Source organism: Spermophilus citellus (assembly GCF_964194105.1).
Source record: "Spermophilus citellus genome assembly, chromosome: 6".
NCBI lineage: Eukaryota > Metazoa > Chordata > Mammalia > Rodentia > Sciuridae > Spermophilus > Spermophilus citellus.
The window spans coordinates 129,091,774-129,109,159 of NC_138187.1; the positions used below are offsets into that span (position 1 = coordinate 129,091,774).

The 17,386-nt window shown below is 37.2% G+C and overlaps 1 protein-coding gene across 4 annotated transcripts in view; it reads left to right on the forward strand.

Annotated features, from left to right (window-relative positions):
• Positions 1–17,386, forward strand: part of LOC308650849 (specifically androgen-regulated gene protein) — a 30,165-nt gene that overhangs the window by 122 nt on the left and 12,657 nt on the right. For 2 of the 4 annotated variants that reach the window (XM_081297253.1, XM_081297254.1), the window contains exon 2: positions 1,856–2,015. Coding sequence is in view for 2 of the 4 variants with exons in the window: in XM_081297251.1 (XP_081153377.1) it covers positions 151–197; positions 1,856–2,015 (207 nt within the window). In the remaining 2 variants the exon portion in view is untranslated. Of the gene's footprint in view, positions 1–9; positions 198–1,686; positions 2,016–17,386 lie in introns of those variants that run through there. The other 2 variants (XM_081297251.1, XM_081297252.1) reach the window with 2 other exon arrangements.

Below are 17,386 nucleotides of genomic sequence, written 5' to 3' on the forward strand. Positions count from 1 at the left end.
GGCTGGGGGCGGGGCTAATTAAAAGACTTTTTTTCATATTATCGCGAGAGCGGAATACTAAGGAGACGTCTTGAGAGGGTGTGACTTTATGGTGGAAACGTTGAGAATATTAACGCTTTCATTCCTGAGTCCTAGACCTCGTTAAGATCCATGAATTGGGACGTAAGCTTTAAAAGGTGCTTCGCTAGCTGCCACAGGTACTTGAGCTGATTACTCGTAGTGTTTGTATAATCTTCCCACCCATATGTCAGACACTAAAATCTAAGTCAACTGCGCTCTTAATTAATAACTCACCCTCCTTTTCTCCCCACCCTATATCATCTGCGATGGTAAGTAATCTTGAAGAACAAAGGGGAAAACTGCACTAGCAAAAAAACTGGAGAGGAAGGCTGGGGATATAGCTCAGAGGTAGAGCGCTTGCCTAGCATGCTCAAAGCCCTGGGTGCCATCCCCAGAACTACAGAAAAAGGAAACTTGAGTCGGGAAAGATATGAAAAGACGCAAAGATTTCATGAAATTTATTCACAGATGGAAGCTTTTAATGGAGTTTGCACATTCCAAGTGAACTACACTTTTCATAGTTTCCCCAGCGGGCCTTTTGATGTTTGATTCTATCTATAAATCACCTCAAAAAAGGGTGGGACTTTTGCTGTGGATCCAGGATGGAAAAAGAACAATGATTTCTTGAAAAATGGATACATTCAGGAACTTATTTATTTCTCCTTTGCAGAGAATTTTTCATCATTCAAAACAGTTCAAATATGTAGTTACAGACTCTTTGAGGTGTTCTGCAACTCTCAGCGTGTTATTGTTGCCCTACAAACTGTCTTTATCCATCCAGAGAGTAGTTATTGAACACCTTATATTTTCAAGGCACAGTCTTAGGTTCCAGGCACACAAGGTTGAAAATGGCCATATAACTAGCATTAACCACGTTGCTATGAAATTCAGCGGTTATGTTTCTTATGCCTTCTCTTCTCTCTGGACTACAGTAAGTACTTATACTGAAGGCAGGAATGAAGTCTTCATATTTGTACACCCAGGAATTGAACTGGAATTCGGATGACAAGCCTTAGTCTTCTGCATTCCTCCTTATACTGCCACTACCTGAATGAGGCAATCGCCCTAGGCTCAGATGCTGACCTCATACTGCGCTTTCTGAGGTGGCAAATAGACGTTTTCAAGTTTCAGTCCCACGGAGGTGGAAAGGCCACTGGTCCAGCCCCCTTAACCCCAATGAGTCAATGTTTGGTGCAGCCACGAGTCTAGTCACGAGTCTCATTGTTTTGGGCAGAGCCTTTGACTCACTGACCAATCTTGGCATTCATTTGCGTTCTTATCATTCTGATTCTCCTGGTGTAGTTTGAGAATCCCGATTTAATAATTTCCGACCTGGGTGCAAGGTTACATTCCACTCTACTGGATTCAGGAACTCCTTCCCCCGCCCTCTTCGCTTGAGCATATATGCTACCGACGCGGGCGGCAACTCACTCTCTGTACAGGTAGCAAGAACAGCTGTACTTTAAGACTACCGACAAATTTATCCTTCGGCTCTTGAGGGTGGGCGGAGAAATTAGTTATCCCTTTAAGAGAGTTAGCTCTTTAATAGGAGTACTAAGGCAGAGGCCGAGCCAAAGTGTCGCGAGAACTGTAACACCGGCAACATCTCGCGATGTTTGGCCCCGCAAAAGGTGGCCATTTTGGAGTCCACTCCGCGGCTGGTTGCCCCGGCGGCGTCTCCCAACCGGCTGGCGGGACCAAAGCTGGCCCTGCGGGTGTCTGGCCTGTGGGCGGCCGCGCCAACACAATGTGGCGGCTCCGCTGCAAGGCCAAGGATGGCACCCATGTTTTGCAGGGACTGTCCAGCCGAACCCGGTTGCGAGAACTCCAGGGCCAAATTGCCGCCATCACCGGGATCACTGCCGGCGATCAGCGAATCCTTGTCGGATACCCGCCCGAATGCCTGGATCTCAGCAACGGGGATACCACTCTGGGGGACTTGCCCATCCAGTCAGGTAAGGGATTCGGGGCACGGGCCTGAGGAAGTCCTGGAAGGACGTTGAGGGAAGAAGTGAGAACCAGCAAGGCTAGGCAGCAGTGGGTCAGCTGGGGGCTTTGAGGCCAGGGGAGAGGCTAGATCAAAGAAGAGAGAACTTGACAGAGGCAGGGCAAGTGTCTAACAACTCCTTTGTTTACACACGCTTGAGAGAAAAGCCGAAAGCCTAAGAGTCCCTCTTCCCCGACCTGCTTTCAGATCAATCTGGAAACAAACTCGTTCATTTTATTTTCTTTGCATTCACAAAATTATAAAAATATAGGACCTATTTTCTTTGCCTAGTGCGTTTCCCCCCTCTACCCCCAGTATCTGAATGTTGCATCATACTTTATTTCCTTTCCTGATTTCTTCTTGCAGTCCCCTTCTTATATAGTTCGACAGATATATTACTCATTTTCGAATTAACTTTTAAAAATATTCACTAAAAGCCCCTTCAAGTTCTAACCAACAGCAGTTAATTTTTGCTCAGTATTAAAACTTGAACATCAACATTGACAATTAAAAGCTTTCCCTCGTTCTGTCAAGAACTCTGTAAACACTAAATAAGGTAGATATGTTAAGTTTCAGAAGGAGGAGAACCCCCTAGTGGCCTAGTCTATGGTGAACATCTTCTGGAATGTTTGTGCTTTTAAATGCAGACAGCAAGTAAGAAAAGTTTGTTTTCAAAATGTATCTTTTTAAGTATGTATAAAGGGATATACTCCAAGCCAATTCACTAAATTGGGATGTAATCTGAAGTGTTTTGTTTTCTTTTGTTTTCATCTTTATGAAGAGACAGTGAACAAATGTTTATAAAGTTGTATTCTTCTTTGGGGGGTAGGTACTGTGGATTGAATTCTGGAGCACTCAACCACTGAGCCACATCCCCAGCCCTATTTTGTATTTTTTAATTTTAGAGACAGGGTCTCACTGAGTTGCTCAGTGCCTTACTGTTGCTGAGGCTGGCTTTGAATTCCCAGTCTTCCTGCCTCAGCCTCCCTCCACTATACGCTTTAACTCCTGTTTGTAATTTAATTTCATCTATAATTCACTGCAGTTCTGGATTTGTTTTATTTTTAACAGGCGACATGCTGATCGTTGAAGAAGACCAAACCAGACCCCAAACTTCACCTTCATATACAAAACATGGTGCTCCTAGTTATGTCAGGGAAACTTTGCCTGTGCTTACCAGAACTGTGGTCCCAGCGGACAACTCTTGCCTCTTTACCAGTGTATACTATGTCGTTGAAGGTGGAGTCTTGAATCCAGCTTGTGCCCCTGAGATGAGACGTCTTATAGCACAAATTGTAGCAAGTGATCCAGACTTATATAGTGAGGCAATACTGGGAAAAACAAATCAAGAGTACTGTGACTGGATCAAAAGGGATGATACTTGGGGGGGAGCAATTGAGATATCAATTTTGTCTAAGTTTTATCAATGTGAAATATGTGTAGTAGATACACAAACAGTAAGAATTGATCGTTTTGGAGAAGATGCAGGATATACCAAAAGGGTTCTACTGATCTATGATGGCATCCACTATGATCCGCTTCAGCGTAACTTCCCTGATCCAGATACCCCTCCTTTGACCATTTTCTCCTCTAATGATGATATTGTCCTTGTACAAGCACTGGAACTAGCAGATGAAGCTAGAAGAATGAGACAATTTACCGATGTAAACCGCTTCACCCTGAGATGTATGGTGTGTCAGAAAGGATTAACTGGACAAGCAGAAGCAAGGGACCATGCCAAGGAGACAGGCCATACCAACTTTGGAGAAGTGTGATCTATGCATGATGAGGGTTGAAGCCTACTACCTCACAGATCCAGAAAGCTCTGGGTTTTCTAATAAGCTATTCTTAACCCTGAAGAACAAAGGACACAATGCTTGAACCATCCTTTTAACTTAAACCACTAAGACACTGAAATTCCTTGTTAAGATTAAAATTAGTGTGCAAGTTTACAGATGTGTGTCTACAGTGGTGATACATGCCCTCTTTCTGCTGGGGTGACAGAATAGGTGGTCCTCAGCCACTTGCTGACACTAACCTGAAGATTGGATTTTAGTATTACAAACTAGCATCCAGGAGCTTTAACTTGTAGAAGAAAACATCATATTTGGGGTAATGTGGAAGGCCTCATGTTAAGGCCACTGGACATGAACCACAGTGTCTCCAGTAATTGCTTCCTTTTAAAACTGAGTTAATAGTTTCTAAATTAAGAATTCATCAAATGAAGATACAATTGTCAAAACTAATTTTATACTGCAATTTGTTAGACTTTGTAAGTGTGTACTTAACCACTTATAAGTACATAGCAAGCAATTTTTGCAGGGATAAGTCTATTCCTTGAGAATGTTATCTAAACAGGAATTGATTGGGTCCTGTTTAAGATTTCTAGTGTATAAAAGTAGAATGTATGAGGGAAAAGGTGCCTGAAGCAGCTTATTGAAGCTTTAAAAGACCATTGGCCTCATGTTTTAATGCAATTTATGTATTAGTGTTTGTCACATTGGACAAAATTTTAAAATTAAGCAGGGTATGCTATTTCAGTTAAAGTTTCTTAAAATTTGAGTGCTCAATTTTTGCTTTTTTTTAAAAAAAAAAAAAATTTGCCTAAAGGGCTTTAATTTCCTCAGCCTTTTTGTTAAGAGCACTTCCTCCAAGAAAAAGTCTTCATCTAAAGTGATAATGTTATGCCTTGGTTTGGTTTTTATAAGATCTTTTGCATACCTACCTAGTGATTTGTGCTGCCAGTATCCCTCCACTAATGCTCTTTAGAATATTCCATGTTACAAATTAGCACTTGGCTTATCTTTCATATTTTACTTTGACTTTTGAACAGTTTTAAAGTAATTGGTATAATACTATTGAATGAATTTGTTTCACTTCCAAAATATGAAAGTTTTTAAATCCTTGCCTTATTCAGCTTTCTGAATTCTGCTTCTTCCTAATATCAGATGTGTAGCCATTTGCTTGGTGGACTAATCTTCAAGGTACACCCTTTAAAACTTAGCTTCACCACAAGATCTTCCAGATAAAGTTTCCTACCTCTTAATTCTTATGAAGATCAGGGATGCTAAATTATAATTTGTTATGTATTTTACACATGTAAAGAGGCCTAATGTTGTGAAGTTTTGTTGTTTTCATTATTTATTTTCACATAGAGAATCAGTGGATACTTTAAAGCACTTATAACTCCACATATCTTCTTGGCAGATGTTTTAAACTTGAGATTTACCTGTAGCGCTTTTACTTGGTGACAGTGGCCATGTAAAATAAAGGAACATAAAGGTGAACGATTTAGGAGGACAGTTCCTTAAAGGAACAATTCACAAAGTGTGCTTTAAATCATCAGATGACATTTCCTGAGTACCTTTTGTGTGCACTGCTGTTTTAGGCATTATAAGTTATTATGATCAGTGTAAGTTGAAAGTGTTTCATTTTCTTTTTTTACTGAGCCTTAAAAAATAATGCTCCTGAGCTTATGATACTTAATGTTCGGCAATCATCATATGAACAGATGAATATGATATGAAAATCTCTTCATACCTGTCTGTCATTGGGTCTAGATGGTTTTTGTAGCTCCTTTATTTCCCCCAGAAAATATTAAATTGAAAACTATAAATTAAGATTATACTACTGGGTAGCATCCATCAAATTGAGCATTATTCATAAAATTTGCCTTCCTTTCTGTGCCACTTCAGGAGCCAAATTTGACCTTTGCTACTGAAATTTTAGATTTAGAAGTTTATTTGTGTGGCAAATATTGAGTAATTTATAATGTGCCTGGCATGTTTTGATGTTTCCCAGCATGCATTATTGTCACTTTAAAATTGAGAATATGTTATCTACAGTGGGTTAATTTAAAACATGGAAGACATAGAACACTCATTTTAAAATTAAGCCCCTTCATTATAATTGTTGTTTACATATTGTCAGGTATTTATTTGGGGGTCTTATTCTATTTTATCTTTTACCTAGATTGTCCATTGACCAGGTAGACATTGATATTCAAATGGCTTTCAGAATTCACTTTTTAAGTTAATATTTGCTGAAATTCAGCACTAGTACTTTAGTTCTCTGATCATGGAAAAATTCAAGATGAGACACTATTTGCTGACAATAATTAAGAATTAAAAACTTAAACTGCGTATTCTAAACTAAAGCCTGAAAGCCTCACAGAATTTAAAGGGTTTTTTCCTCCTACTGCACTTAGTAAACTTTTTTTTCGTGTGTGTGTGTGTGTATGTGTGTGTGTGTGTGTGTGTGGTGCTGGGGATTGAACCCATGGCCTTGTGCATGTGAGGCAAGTACTCTACCAACTGAGCTACATCCCAGCCCTTATCTTGAGAATTTTGAAAGCTCTATGGATTTAGTACTTACAGCAGTATTAAAAGAAACTGTGTCCCAAGTTTGCACTGGAGGAGCAGAATGAAATCCTTCTTCCTATTCAGTTTTTGCCTGTCATACAAGATTTTTTTTTTTAATTAAAATGAGAATCATTCTGCCACAGTTAATGGCAGAATGAATAGACTGCTTTCCCAACCTATTGCCTGTTCTTTCTTACTCTTCTGATTAAAGATCAGGTATAGTATTATGAAGATTCACTCATAGAGTGACTTCAGAAGTTGAAAGTAATATCCACGAGAATTTTGTGTTAGTCATATGAAGACATTGGTATGTTACATGTTTTGCTAATTATTATTTCCCATGAATGAGAAATGGGAGAAATGGGCATAGTCAAGTGGTACCCTTGAAGCTTTGTCTGCTGGTCAGCTTGAACCTGTTACAAGCTATAAAGTCATTCCATTGTTTCAAGAAGTTCAAGGCCCAGCAAAATCATTATCAGGAATTTATTTATTTATTTATGCCCCTAAGTGCCCACACCTAACTTTTTAGGTTATTTCTTCTGTCCTGTGTAGAGATTAAAACAAGGGTGTTTCAGTGTACCCTGGCTAATCATAGTTTTTTATCTTTTTGAAAAAATTACAGTGGGGGAGTATGTACAATTAAGCAACAGAGTGATTTTTTTTTTCTTTTGATAAATCAGGTGGCCTTTTTAAACTTGCGTATATTTAAGAGTTATGTTCTTTCATGTGTTGAGACACATTTATTGTTTGCAGCACTTTAAAAAAATGAAATAAAAGTTTACATGTTAGCTCTATAGGGGTCTTGTTGAGGACATTAAAATTTGTGAGCTGCTAACCATCAGCTCTTCATAATCAACTATTGCTGTAAATGTTTAGTGTATCAAATGGTAAACATTCTGGTGTTTTGATAACAGTAGAACCCAATTTCAGTAACTATTAGGAGCATGATCTGTGCCCTAGCATTAAATATGTTATTGCTATGAAGTGATTATGATTTATTATTTGTTATGCAGTGCAGTATTGAAATTTGTCCTTGTAGCACAAAGATGATTAACAATTTCTGAAAGATGTAGATTCTTAAAGCTCTTTGTTTGTTTCTAAGTAAACTTATTTTAAGGAAGCTGATTTTTAAGTCAGAAGCCTTAAAAATGTCACATAGAGCCAACATCATTTAAGTCTAAAGCGAAACACAATTTGAGTAAGCTAGTTTATTAACTAAAGATGTTTTCTGATTAAGCATTTAATATTTTAGCCATATTTCATCCAATATGAAAAGAAACTTCCCTGATTTGGGGGAAATGTTTTATCTTCTCCAAACGCTAGCTAGCACTTTGTTATAGTGCTTTGAATATTTGACTTGGAAAAAGATATTACATTGATACTGAATTGTGAGGTGCTGACTTAATTCTTGATTCACATGCATTTAATGGAGGTTGATAACCTGTGGTATTTTAGAGTGAAAGGAGAAAAAGGGGTAGGAGAATAAAGTCCCACTAAAAAGGAAGAGATTGTCAAATGAATGCATTACTTGTCATAAATTATGAGTTTCAGAAAAATTTCCAAGCAATGCCTTTGTGTTGCCCCAATCCTTTTCCTCCATTTTTTTTTTTTGTGGGGGGCATAGAATGTAGCAGGGCCATAGATGAAAAGGAGTGTTATTAAAGTATAAGACCATGAATATATGAATTTTGCTGATTCCCTTTTATACTTTTGTTTTCTAAAATAGTAACCTACATGTAGGAGTTTAGTGATAGTGAAGAGACATGATTTGGTTAAGTTAAAGATAAGCAGAAAGGTTAACATCAGAAAGACTTAGAATTAAGATTCTGTGAGTCTGACTTTATGTCTGGTGTAGAATATGTAGTTAATTATAATCCATAAATTAAGTAAAGGACCAGGGGACCTAATTCATGTCATTTTTCCAGTTCACGTTGGTGCCATCCAGGACTCAAGCTGTTTACAGGAAATATACTCAGCAAAGTTATATTTTCCTTTAAAATTTTTGAACTTAGCTTAAACTGCAGAATAAGTATGTATAGTTTGTTCAAAGGAATAAAGAATAACAATAGTTCTGCAATTCCTGCATTAATACAGTAAAGGCAGATGTTCCTAAAGCAAGAAGAAAACCACAAGGCTGTCAAACTTAGAGCTTTAGAATATGGCTTGAAAAAGTAGTAGAGAAAGGCAAAACAAAACAAATCTGTTTTTCGTAACATATTTTTTCCTATGAAGAATAATGAACAGTGTTGTTTTCAAAATCTTACTTTGTCTATTTGCCAGCTTTTTTTTTTTCTTTTTCAAAGTTAATGCACTGCTGCTACCTGGAAGATACTTAATTTCATTTTGTAAAATTCATGTGAATTTGGCATTGTCATTAAGATGCATTGATTTTATTTATGAGGTGTATGATTTTAAATATATAAATGCTGTATGAAGTGACTTGTTTTAAAAGAATAAATTAATGAAAACCTTGTTGTTTGAGCATATTTTGGGATCAGGGTGGAAAGCCAATGGACAGCCACGACACTCAAGTTAGATATTATCAAACAGACGACTGCTTTGATTATATTTAGGTGGACTCAACAGGAGAATGTGTTTCTCCTTTTTAACACCAGAGAATATTTGAAATTAACCTTCACTTTTTTTTTCCCCCTGAATCTGCTCCCCAAAGCTCAAATTCAGTATCATTTCTGTCAAGTTGGAAGACTGAATGCTCCTGTTCATTTTATCTTTATTTATTAGGTACTGGGAATTGAACCTAGGGGGCTTTACCACTGAGCTATATACCCAGCCCTTTTAAATTTTGAGACAGGGCCCTGTGAAGTTGCCAAGGCTGGCCTCAAACTTGTCGATCCTCCTCCTTCAGCCTCCCTGAGATGGCTGGGATTACAGGTGTGCACCACTGTACCCAGGGTTGCTGTTCATTGATAATAGACAAATCTGTATGAATTTACATCTGTTTGAAAATGGAAATATTTCTGAAAGAACTTATTTTGTCTTTGATGTCAACATTTAAATACTTTTTTGAAACAATACTAGGGTTATTAGAATTGATCAGAATTTAGGCCCTCTAAATTGAACTATTTAACTCTCATTGCAATAAGTTTTTAAAAGTAAGGAAGTAGAGCCATAATAATGCAATCTAATCTGTACCAGGACAAAAATACATCCTGGGCTCAGTATAAATTGAACATAAGTAAGCCAATCCACATTAAACGTTTATATGTAGTCTTGGCTCTGTGATGGTAGCTTGTTGAAAATTAATTGCCCATAAGCAATGCTTCTCAAAGTACTTCTCAACACATTCCCTAGGAACTTGTTAAGAAATGAAAATTCTCAGAAGTTGATGGGGCCCAACAATCAGTTTTAAATCATTGTTCAGTTTTAGAGATACCTCTGACTTCTATCGGTAGTGTTTATTTTCACTCACTACCAGTTAATGAAATTTACAGATTAATGTAAATCCCAAGAAAACTGAAGACTGATAGTACAATGGATGGCAATTCAAAAATTTCAACAGGCTAAAAAAACATTAAATGCTTAACTCTTCACATTGGGGTGGATAAGTCTTTCCTAAATTTTGTTGGATTACATTATTTCCGCTGGAGCTTGAAAAAGGAAGGTATGAGTTCTAGATAATCCAACCAAAAAAAAAAAGGAAACAGGTGAAAGGTTTTTCTCAGAAATATGATAAAGACAGTAAACTGATCAAATCACGCTTTTAAAAGTACAAAATAAGGAACAGATTGAATTATGTTGACCTACAAAATGGTCCTCCCATTGGATTCATCCTTTAACATCAAAAGACCCAGTTTTCTTTTTCTTACTCTTGAATGAAGGCTGAGAAGATGACTTTAAATTTGGCTTAGAGAAGATAAGTAATAATTAGACAAGCTGTTAAAACAACAAACCCTTACTGAACTTCTACTTATTGCAAGATACAGTGTCAAATGCCTCAGGATTACATAGATACCAATTTATTCAGTATTTTTTAATGATCTGATGTGCCAGGAACTGCCCTGGGTGCTGGGTATATATTGGAGTGAGAAAAACACTTACTACTGTAAAGGAATAAAAAGTTAGGGGTTGAAGAGATAATGGGTGGGAGAACCAAATTAAAATTGGAGAATCCAAGAAAGCCTTTTTGAGAAAGTGACATCTAAGCCAAAAACAGAAGCATGAATGGGAACTAGTTGAAAAGTAAGAACATTCTAAGTAGGAGGTATAGCATTTGAAAACACAATATTGCAGGAGGAAATGAAGTATTTTTCAGATCATTCTGTCCACAGTGTGTTAAACAAGGAGAGGGACTCAAAATGAAGTGGTAGGGTCCCAGATAAGAGTGCCTTTAGTTCTATTAAGCACCTACCCCATTTAATATTTACCAGGTTGTATTTGATTATTTATATTTGTGTCCCAAATTAGTTTGTATACTCCAACCAGTTCTGTCCTTTTATCATTATATATTGTATGCCCAGGACCTAATGAAGTACTGGATGCATAATAGACATTCAATATATATTTGATGAGTTAAACATGAATAAATGAAGTTAAGGTATAAGGAAATATACATTAGCCTTGGTATTTATCATAAAATCATTAAGAGGACATTAGAGCATTTTAAGGAAAGCATCAGATTAATAAGGCTTCTCAAAGGAATTTTATTAGCTCTTGTAATCGGGAATTCTAAGGGGTTTTGACCAAACTAGAAAAAGAGGTTCAAATAAAGACTTTTAAGAGTTAGCACATCACCATCATCATCATCACCATCATGGAAATATCAGAATACTGACGATAAAGAGGAGGACCTAAAATTTAGGATCAGAAATGCTTTGGGCTTTTTAACAACACTTGAAGCTAGCAGACATTAACCCAAAACACTATCTAGCCATTCCATCAATCACACCTATGGATAGAATAATGGTATTGTTTCGGGCAAACAAGATCTTATGCATTTATTCTCAGGAAGCTGTTGGAGAATATGTTGTAGCAAAAGAAGAGAGAGAACCCAAGAAAGAGGAAGAGATGAATTCTATAGATAATCCAACAAAAGAGCAAAATGAAATGATTTTTCTAAGAAACAATAGTCATTGAATTCCCTAGTGAACAACTTGGCCAAATGAAAACAGGTCAGAATTCTCTGGGAAATTTTTTTCCAGGATGAGATTAATAGAATACCTAATGTCCTTGAAAGTGCTGAGAAGAGATTTACATAATGGGTGGGAGGGGCGTGTAAAGCAACATGGAAAAGAAAGAGTAACCATAGTATATCTCATTGCACAACTGTGGAAAGCACTTATTAAATCATGAAAGGAAATAATATATATGCAGTACATATTAAGTATTAAAATGCAAAAATGTATAGGATGTAGGTGTAGATGCCATAAGGAGGGACAAAGAACAGTATGAGAGAGAGCAAAGTCCTTATCTTGCATAGTAGAAAGGAGAAAATATGAAGATATAGCATAAACATATGGACTGGAATCCCAAAAGAATTTGGAGAACAGGAAATTATGTATCTAGTATTGTTTTCTAGTAAGTCTTTTAGAATTATCTGTCTATATTTGTGTAAGTATAACTTTGGTGAAATTAAAAAGTAAATAAAAATTGTAAAAGTGTAAATGAAAGATAAGGAAAGATATGTAAACAACCCAAGAAGTATGGCTGTGAAGGGGAGCCAACGGACATAGAACAGTCAGAGAGAAATGTAGGACCATGGGAGCAAAGATTTAAGCTTTAAACTACCAGCAACTCATATATATTAAGTGTTTACTATGCACCAGGCACTCCTAAGTACTATATACATGTATTAACTAATCTACTACTAGTGGGAGCATCAACCCAATTTTATAAATAGGGTAACTGAGGCTTAGAAAAGTTAAATAACTTTCCCAAAGCCACACAACTAGTTAATGAAAAACTAGGGAATTGCAGCTGGCTGTATGGTCCCGAGGCACTATGCTACACCATAGTGTATTTGAATGCTGGTGGGGATTTTTTCAGTAGAAAGGTCAAAGTGACAGGAGAAAAGGCTGCAGAGACTGAGTTCATGATATGAGATCCAGAGCACATGTACATGATAGAATTTTACAGGAAGAACATGTGCTCTATTGTACCAAAAAAGAAAATGAGTATAATGGAAGGGTAGGTTTATAAATTTGGTGATGGAAACAGCCTGGCTGCTGTTTTCTTACTAAATATTTTAAAAATTTTGGCAAAATTATTATCTGAAAGTGAAAAGGGTAAAGGAGAGGTAGAAGGTTTGAGGAAAGAGGAGAAAGAGTGGCCTCAGACTTGGGAAATTTGGCTTCCTAAAGAATCGTGGCAATTGTCAGGTAGTTACCTGTGATTCTTACTGGTACCAATCCACTGTCATGTGATCAACACAGAGGTGTTGGTGGCTCAGGGGAACCCAATAATATCAAATCAAAAGTGAGAGTAGGAAATGCTGGTATATGGAGCAGAAAGTTAAAGGTGACATTTCTGGTAACCAATGGCAACAGCAAGTAGAAGATAGTCACAGTTTCATTATTTTTTTTTCTTTTTTTTTTTTTCAGAGACAGTTTCATGTAAAAAAGCAGATACATATTCAAGAGAGAACAAAGGCTAGCTCAAGGGAGAGATGTCTTTTAGAGTCAAGTAAAAAATATATATTCAAGGGAATATGCCAGTCATCTTAACAGCAAGAGGCTTTAGGGGTGAAGTAAGGGAGAATGTAGGCCAACTCTAGAGAAAGAGACAGCCGCAGTCTCATCAGTTCACCTCTCTTATGGCTATTGCCTTGTTGATTCTGTCCTGTGACCCTGTTTACTGCTAAGATGAGTCATTATAGCAAATAAATATTAATAAATTCACATTGATGGAGTATTTTATGCAAACTATCTAAAGAGTAGTTCAAGAAATAACAAATTTAGGAAGCAAAAGATTTATTAGATTGGCAATTTCAATAAGCAGTTCTGGTGTTTCCGGGGATTTCCACTCTTTGAATACTTGCTATAAGCTAAGCTTCTTTGCAAGTACTATTAAACATATTTCTTATGTACTAATCAATTTTTAGATATCCATAACAATGAGTAAAGAACATAAAGCACGCTAGAAGCCTATTAAGAAAGATAAAATCAGTCAACTTCTTACAAGATATGTGTTGTAAATCATTATGATGTACAGCATCATCAGCTAAAGGCCTTTTTAAGTATCTCAGACTCAAAGGGATTGTTATGATTTGGATATGGAGGATATGGATCAAAACATTGCCCTAGAGGATATGAAATGGTACAATCTCAAAGAATGGATTTTTAAAAGGCAAGTTTGTTAAAGACTTAAGTTGCCAAAAAGTTATCATTGGTTTTGGCCTTATATATAATTATTAGAAGAATTATACATACAAAAATGTAGTGTCCTTCATGAGTTCAAAATTTACAGGAAGAGAGAGAGAGGACAGTTATATCCTAGTGGATTAAAGCTAGAAATACGTCCTTGTGTTAAGAGATTACAGCATATTACGGGGACACAGCCACATCAATGTTTATAGCAGCACAGTTAACAATAGCTAAACTGTGGAGCCAACCTAGATGCCCTTCAGTGAATGAATGGATAAAAAAATGTGGCATATTTACACAATGGAATTTTACTCAGCAATAAAAGAGAATAAATCATGGCATTTGCAGGTAAATGGATGGTGATGGAGAAGATAATGCTAAGTGAAGTTAGCCAACCCCAAAAAACAAATGCCGGATGTTTTCTCTGATAGAAGGAGGCTGATTCATAGTGGGGTAGGGAGGGGGAGCATGGGAGGAATAGATGAATTCTAGATAGGGCAGAGGGGTGGGAGGGAAAAGGAGGGGGCAGGGGATTAGCAAGGATGGTGGAATGTGATAGACATCATCATCCAAAGTACATGTATGAAGACATGAATTGGTGTCAACATACTTTATATACAATCAGAGATATGAAAAATTGTGCTGTATATGTGTAATAAGAATTGTAATGCATTCCACTGTCTTTTCTTTTTTAAAAAATTAATAAAAAATTTTAAAAAGAGATTATAGTGAAATAATACCTAATATCCTATTCCAAAAGAAGGTGGTGCTTGAGCTGAACTTTGAAGGAAGGATAGACAAAGCTAGAAGGATAAGGGTGAGAAACAAAGGATATAGCATGTTGGAGGCCCAGAAGCTTGAAATCATGGAAGTTTCAGAAAAATTAGGTGTGGGCATAGTAAAGAATACAAACAGAAAAAAATGTGACAGGACACACATGTAGGGTAACTTCACGAAAGTCCCTTTATGCCATAATTGGGACTTGGAATTTCCTACTGAATGCTGTGAAGACTCATGAAAGTATTTTAAGGAGAGGAATAACTGATGTGTATCTACAAAAAATGGAAGATGTGTAGCAAGCGATTTCTCTTCCATCTTTAACAGTCCATAATCCTACAAATAGAGAATGAAGGTTGGAAACAGACTTGAGAGCTATCTCACAGGAGATACTCAAGGATGGCTGGGAATTGTCGCGCCTAGGTGAGAACAGGTGTGACGCAGTTAGCTGGCATGCGGAGAGAGAACAAAGGACACTTTTCAGTGGTTTGGACATGGACAATACAAGTTCAATTTTGAACATATTAAGGTTCGATGTTCCTAGCCAACTCTTCGATGCTAATGGGTTATCTCAGCCCTCAAACTTTCACATGCTTTGGGAAGAAAAGGACATCCTCCAAATTTCTGTAGTAGGTAGGTCAAAGAAATACTACTTTTAAAAAGAAATAGAAAAAATGAAGCACACTTCAGAAATTGCTTAATAAGTAATGCCTGAACTTCTTCATCCAGCTCTACTTAATTATATCCCTTAGTTCCTATTTAATTACTTTAGGCTTAGTATTAATATTACTCTGGTGAGAACTGGGTGATCTATTGTATGAGTTAATCTGGTCTATCAAACCTTTGATTTATAGCCAAGTTATAATTACCCTCATCTGAATCCTTATCTAGTCATGTTCTCTTTAAAGTCAGCTCTTGGTTTCCTAGTCCCTACTTGGATAATAAACCTTTTGTCCTCAATATTTTAAGAGGTTACCCTCTGAGCCCCAGTACATAGTACCTAAACAGAGAAGCCACTAAGTGTTTTCTAAGGATGGTGACTGCATGCGTTCAAAGTAATTTCATTTTTCCTTTGGAGAGGAAAGGGAGAAGACACTAATAGATGTGACTATAATAGGAATAAGAATCATGGATGGTTTGAATGCTGGTCCACAACTATTTCTTCCAGTTCAACTTTGTAAGGAACCCAAAGAGGCAAGATTGAACAATTACTGTCTGTGGTGTATTTTGGTTTTGAAGTGGTGTGTATATGTGTGTGTATGCACACATGCATACACTTGGATGGGGAAGTGAGAGCCACACTAGGAGGCCATGCTGAGGAATCAGAAAGGAGCTTCTGACAACAAAGGAGATGACTGCACAGCAGAGGCCCTCGAGGATGGAGGAGGGGTATGGAAATCGCTGACTCAGGTGAGCTGAGCTGTAATTAGACTTCAGAGTCAGGTCATCAAATGTGAATTCATACACATAGAGCAATAACTCACATTGCTCCTCAAATGATGACCTACATCGGGAGGGAGTCATTCTTCCAGATATTTCTGACTTTGGAAGTCCTCCCTCCTCTGTAGTCCAGGCTACCTTCCCAATTCTCTTGAAACCTTAAGAGACTTCATCTTTTTCCAAATCAAAATAAAGCAAAGCAAAACCAAGATCAATTCCAAGGAAAACATTTAAGAACATGAAGGGTGGGAAGCACTAAGGCAGGACTTGATTTCTTTCAGTTAAGATGTATGTGTGCTTTGAAGGACAGAGAGAGGAGCTAAGGTTTATTAAGTATCTTTGGCTTTGGCTTGAACAGAGTTAAGTACAGTGGCTTTGTGTTATGGTATCTGAAATATTTCATAATTATTGAAAGGAAATTTCTGAAGGGGAAAAGAAAAAGAAGGGTTATTCTGTTTGTGTCCCTGCTTCTACCTGGGAAAAGATGGAGGGCCCTATTATTATCCTAATTTTATTATAAACTGCAAAACTATGTCTGTTCACAGACGGTGCCTACTCTCCTCTTTTAAGTTAATGCTCACAAGTCAATTTTTTTTTTCTTTTAGCAAATATTCAAATCACACACCTATGAAGCTGGATCAACTTCAGTGACTCCATCCTTGGGTGTAACTCTAGTGGTATTTAAATTCTGATTTGGAGATGCCCTTCCTGTTTTGCTAGTATTATGACATCACACATGTTTGAATGACATATCAGGAAGCAAGCCATAGCCCTAGAGTACTCAGGCAGCTCTGCTGTCCTGTTTGCTGCAAAGATGCTGGGTATCCCAGGCTTCCTCCAACTTCCTTCCTACTCAAAGTCTTGCCTGCCTCTCCTTCACCTTGGCCCAGGATCATTGCACATCTTATTTCCTACCCAACTATGATCACAGAAAGAGAAAAGATGAAAGCCATGTGTCATCTTCTTATTAAACATGTAAATAATTAAATCATAAATGAAATAGGAAAGGATAAATTTAAGTAGTAGTATTAGATCAGAAAACTGTCTGTGTATTTTACATTTATCACTCGGTTTTTCTCCAAAATAGAGACCGATTGGCACCATATTGATACATAGCAACCCTGAGGTCATATTGCCTGAATTAAAATCCCTGCTCTGACACTTCCTAGCAACATGGCCTTGGGCAAGTTATTTAACCTCCCTGTGAAATCTACATAGTAATAAATAGTGCCTAACTTTTGAGGTTGAAATAAAAAAAGAAATTATTCATGAGAATACTTTGCATGATATTTAGCATACAAGAGCTGACAATTATTATGTGCATCAATCTTAATTTTTCTTCCAGCCCTTGTAATGCTAGTAATCAAAATACCTTAAAAACTGATGGGTATTTGAGATGACCTGCACCTAGGAAATATCAGCTCTGGGCAAAAACCACATCT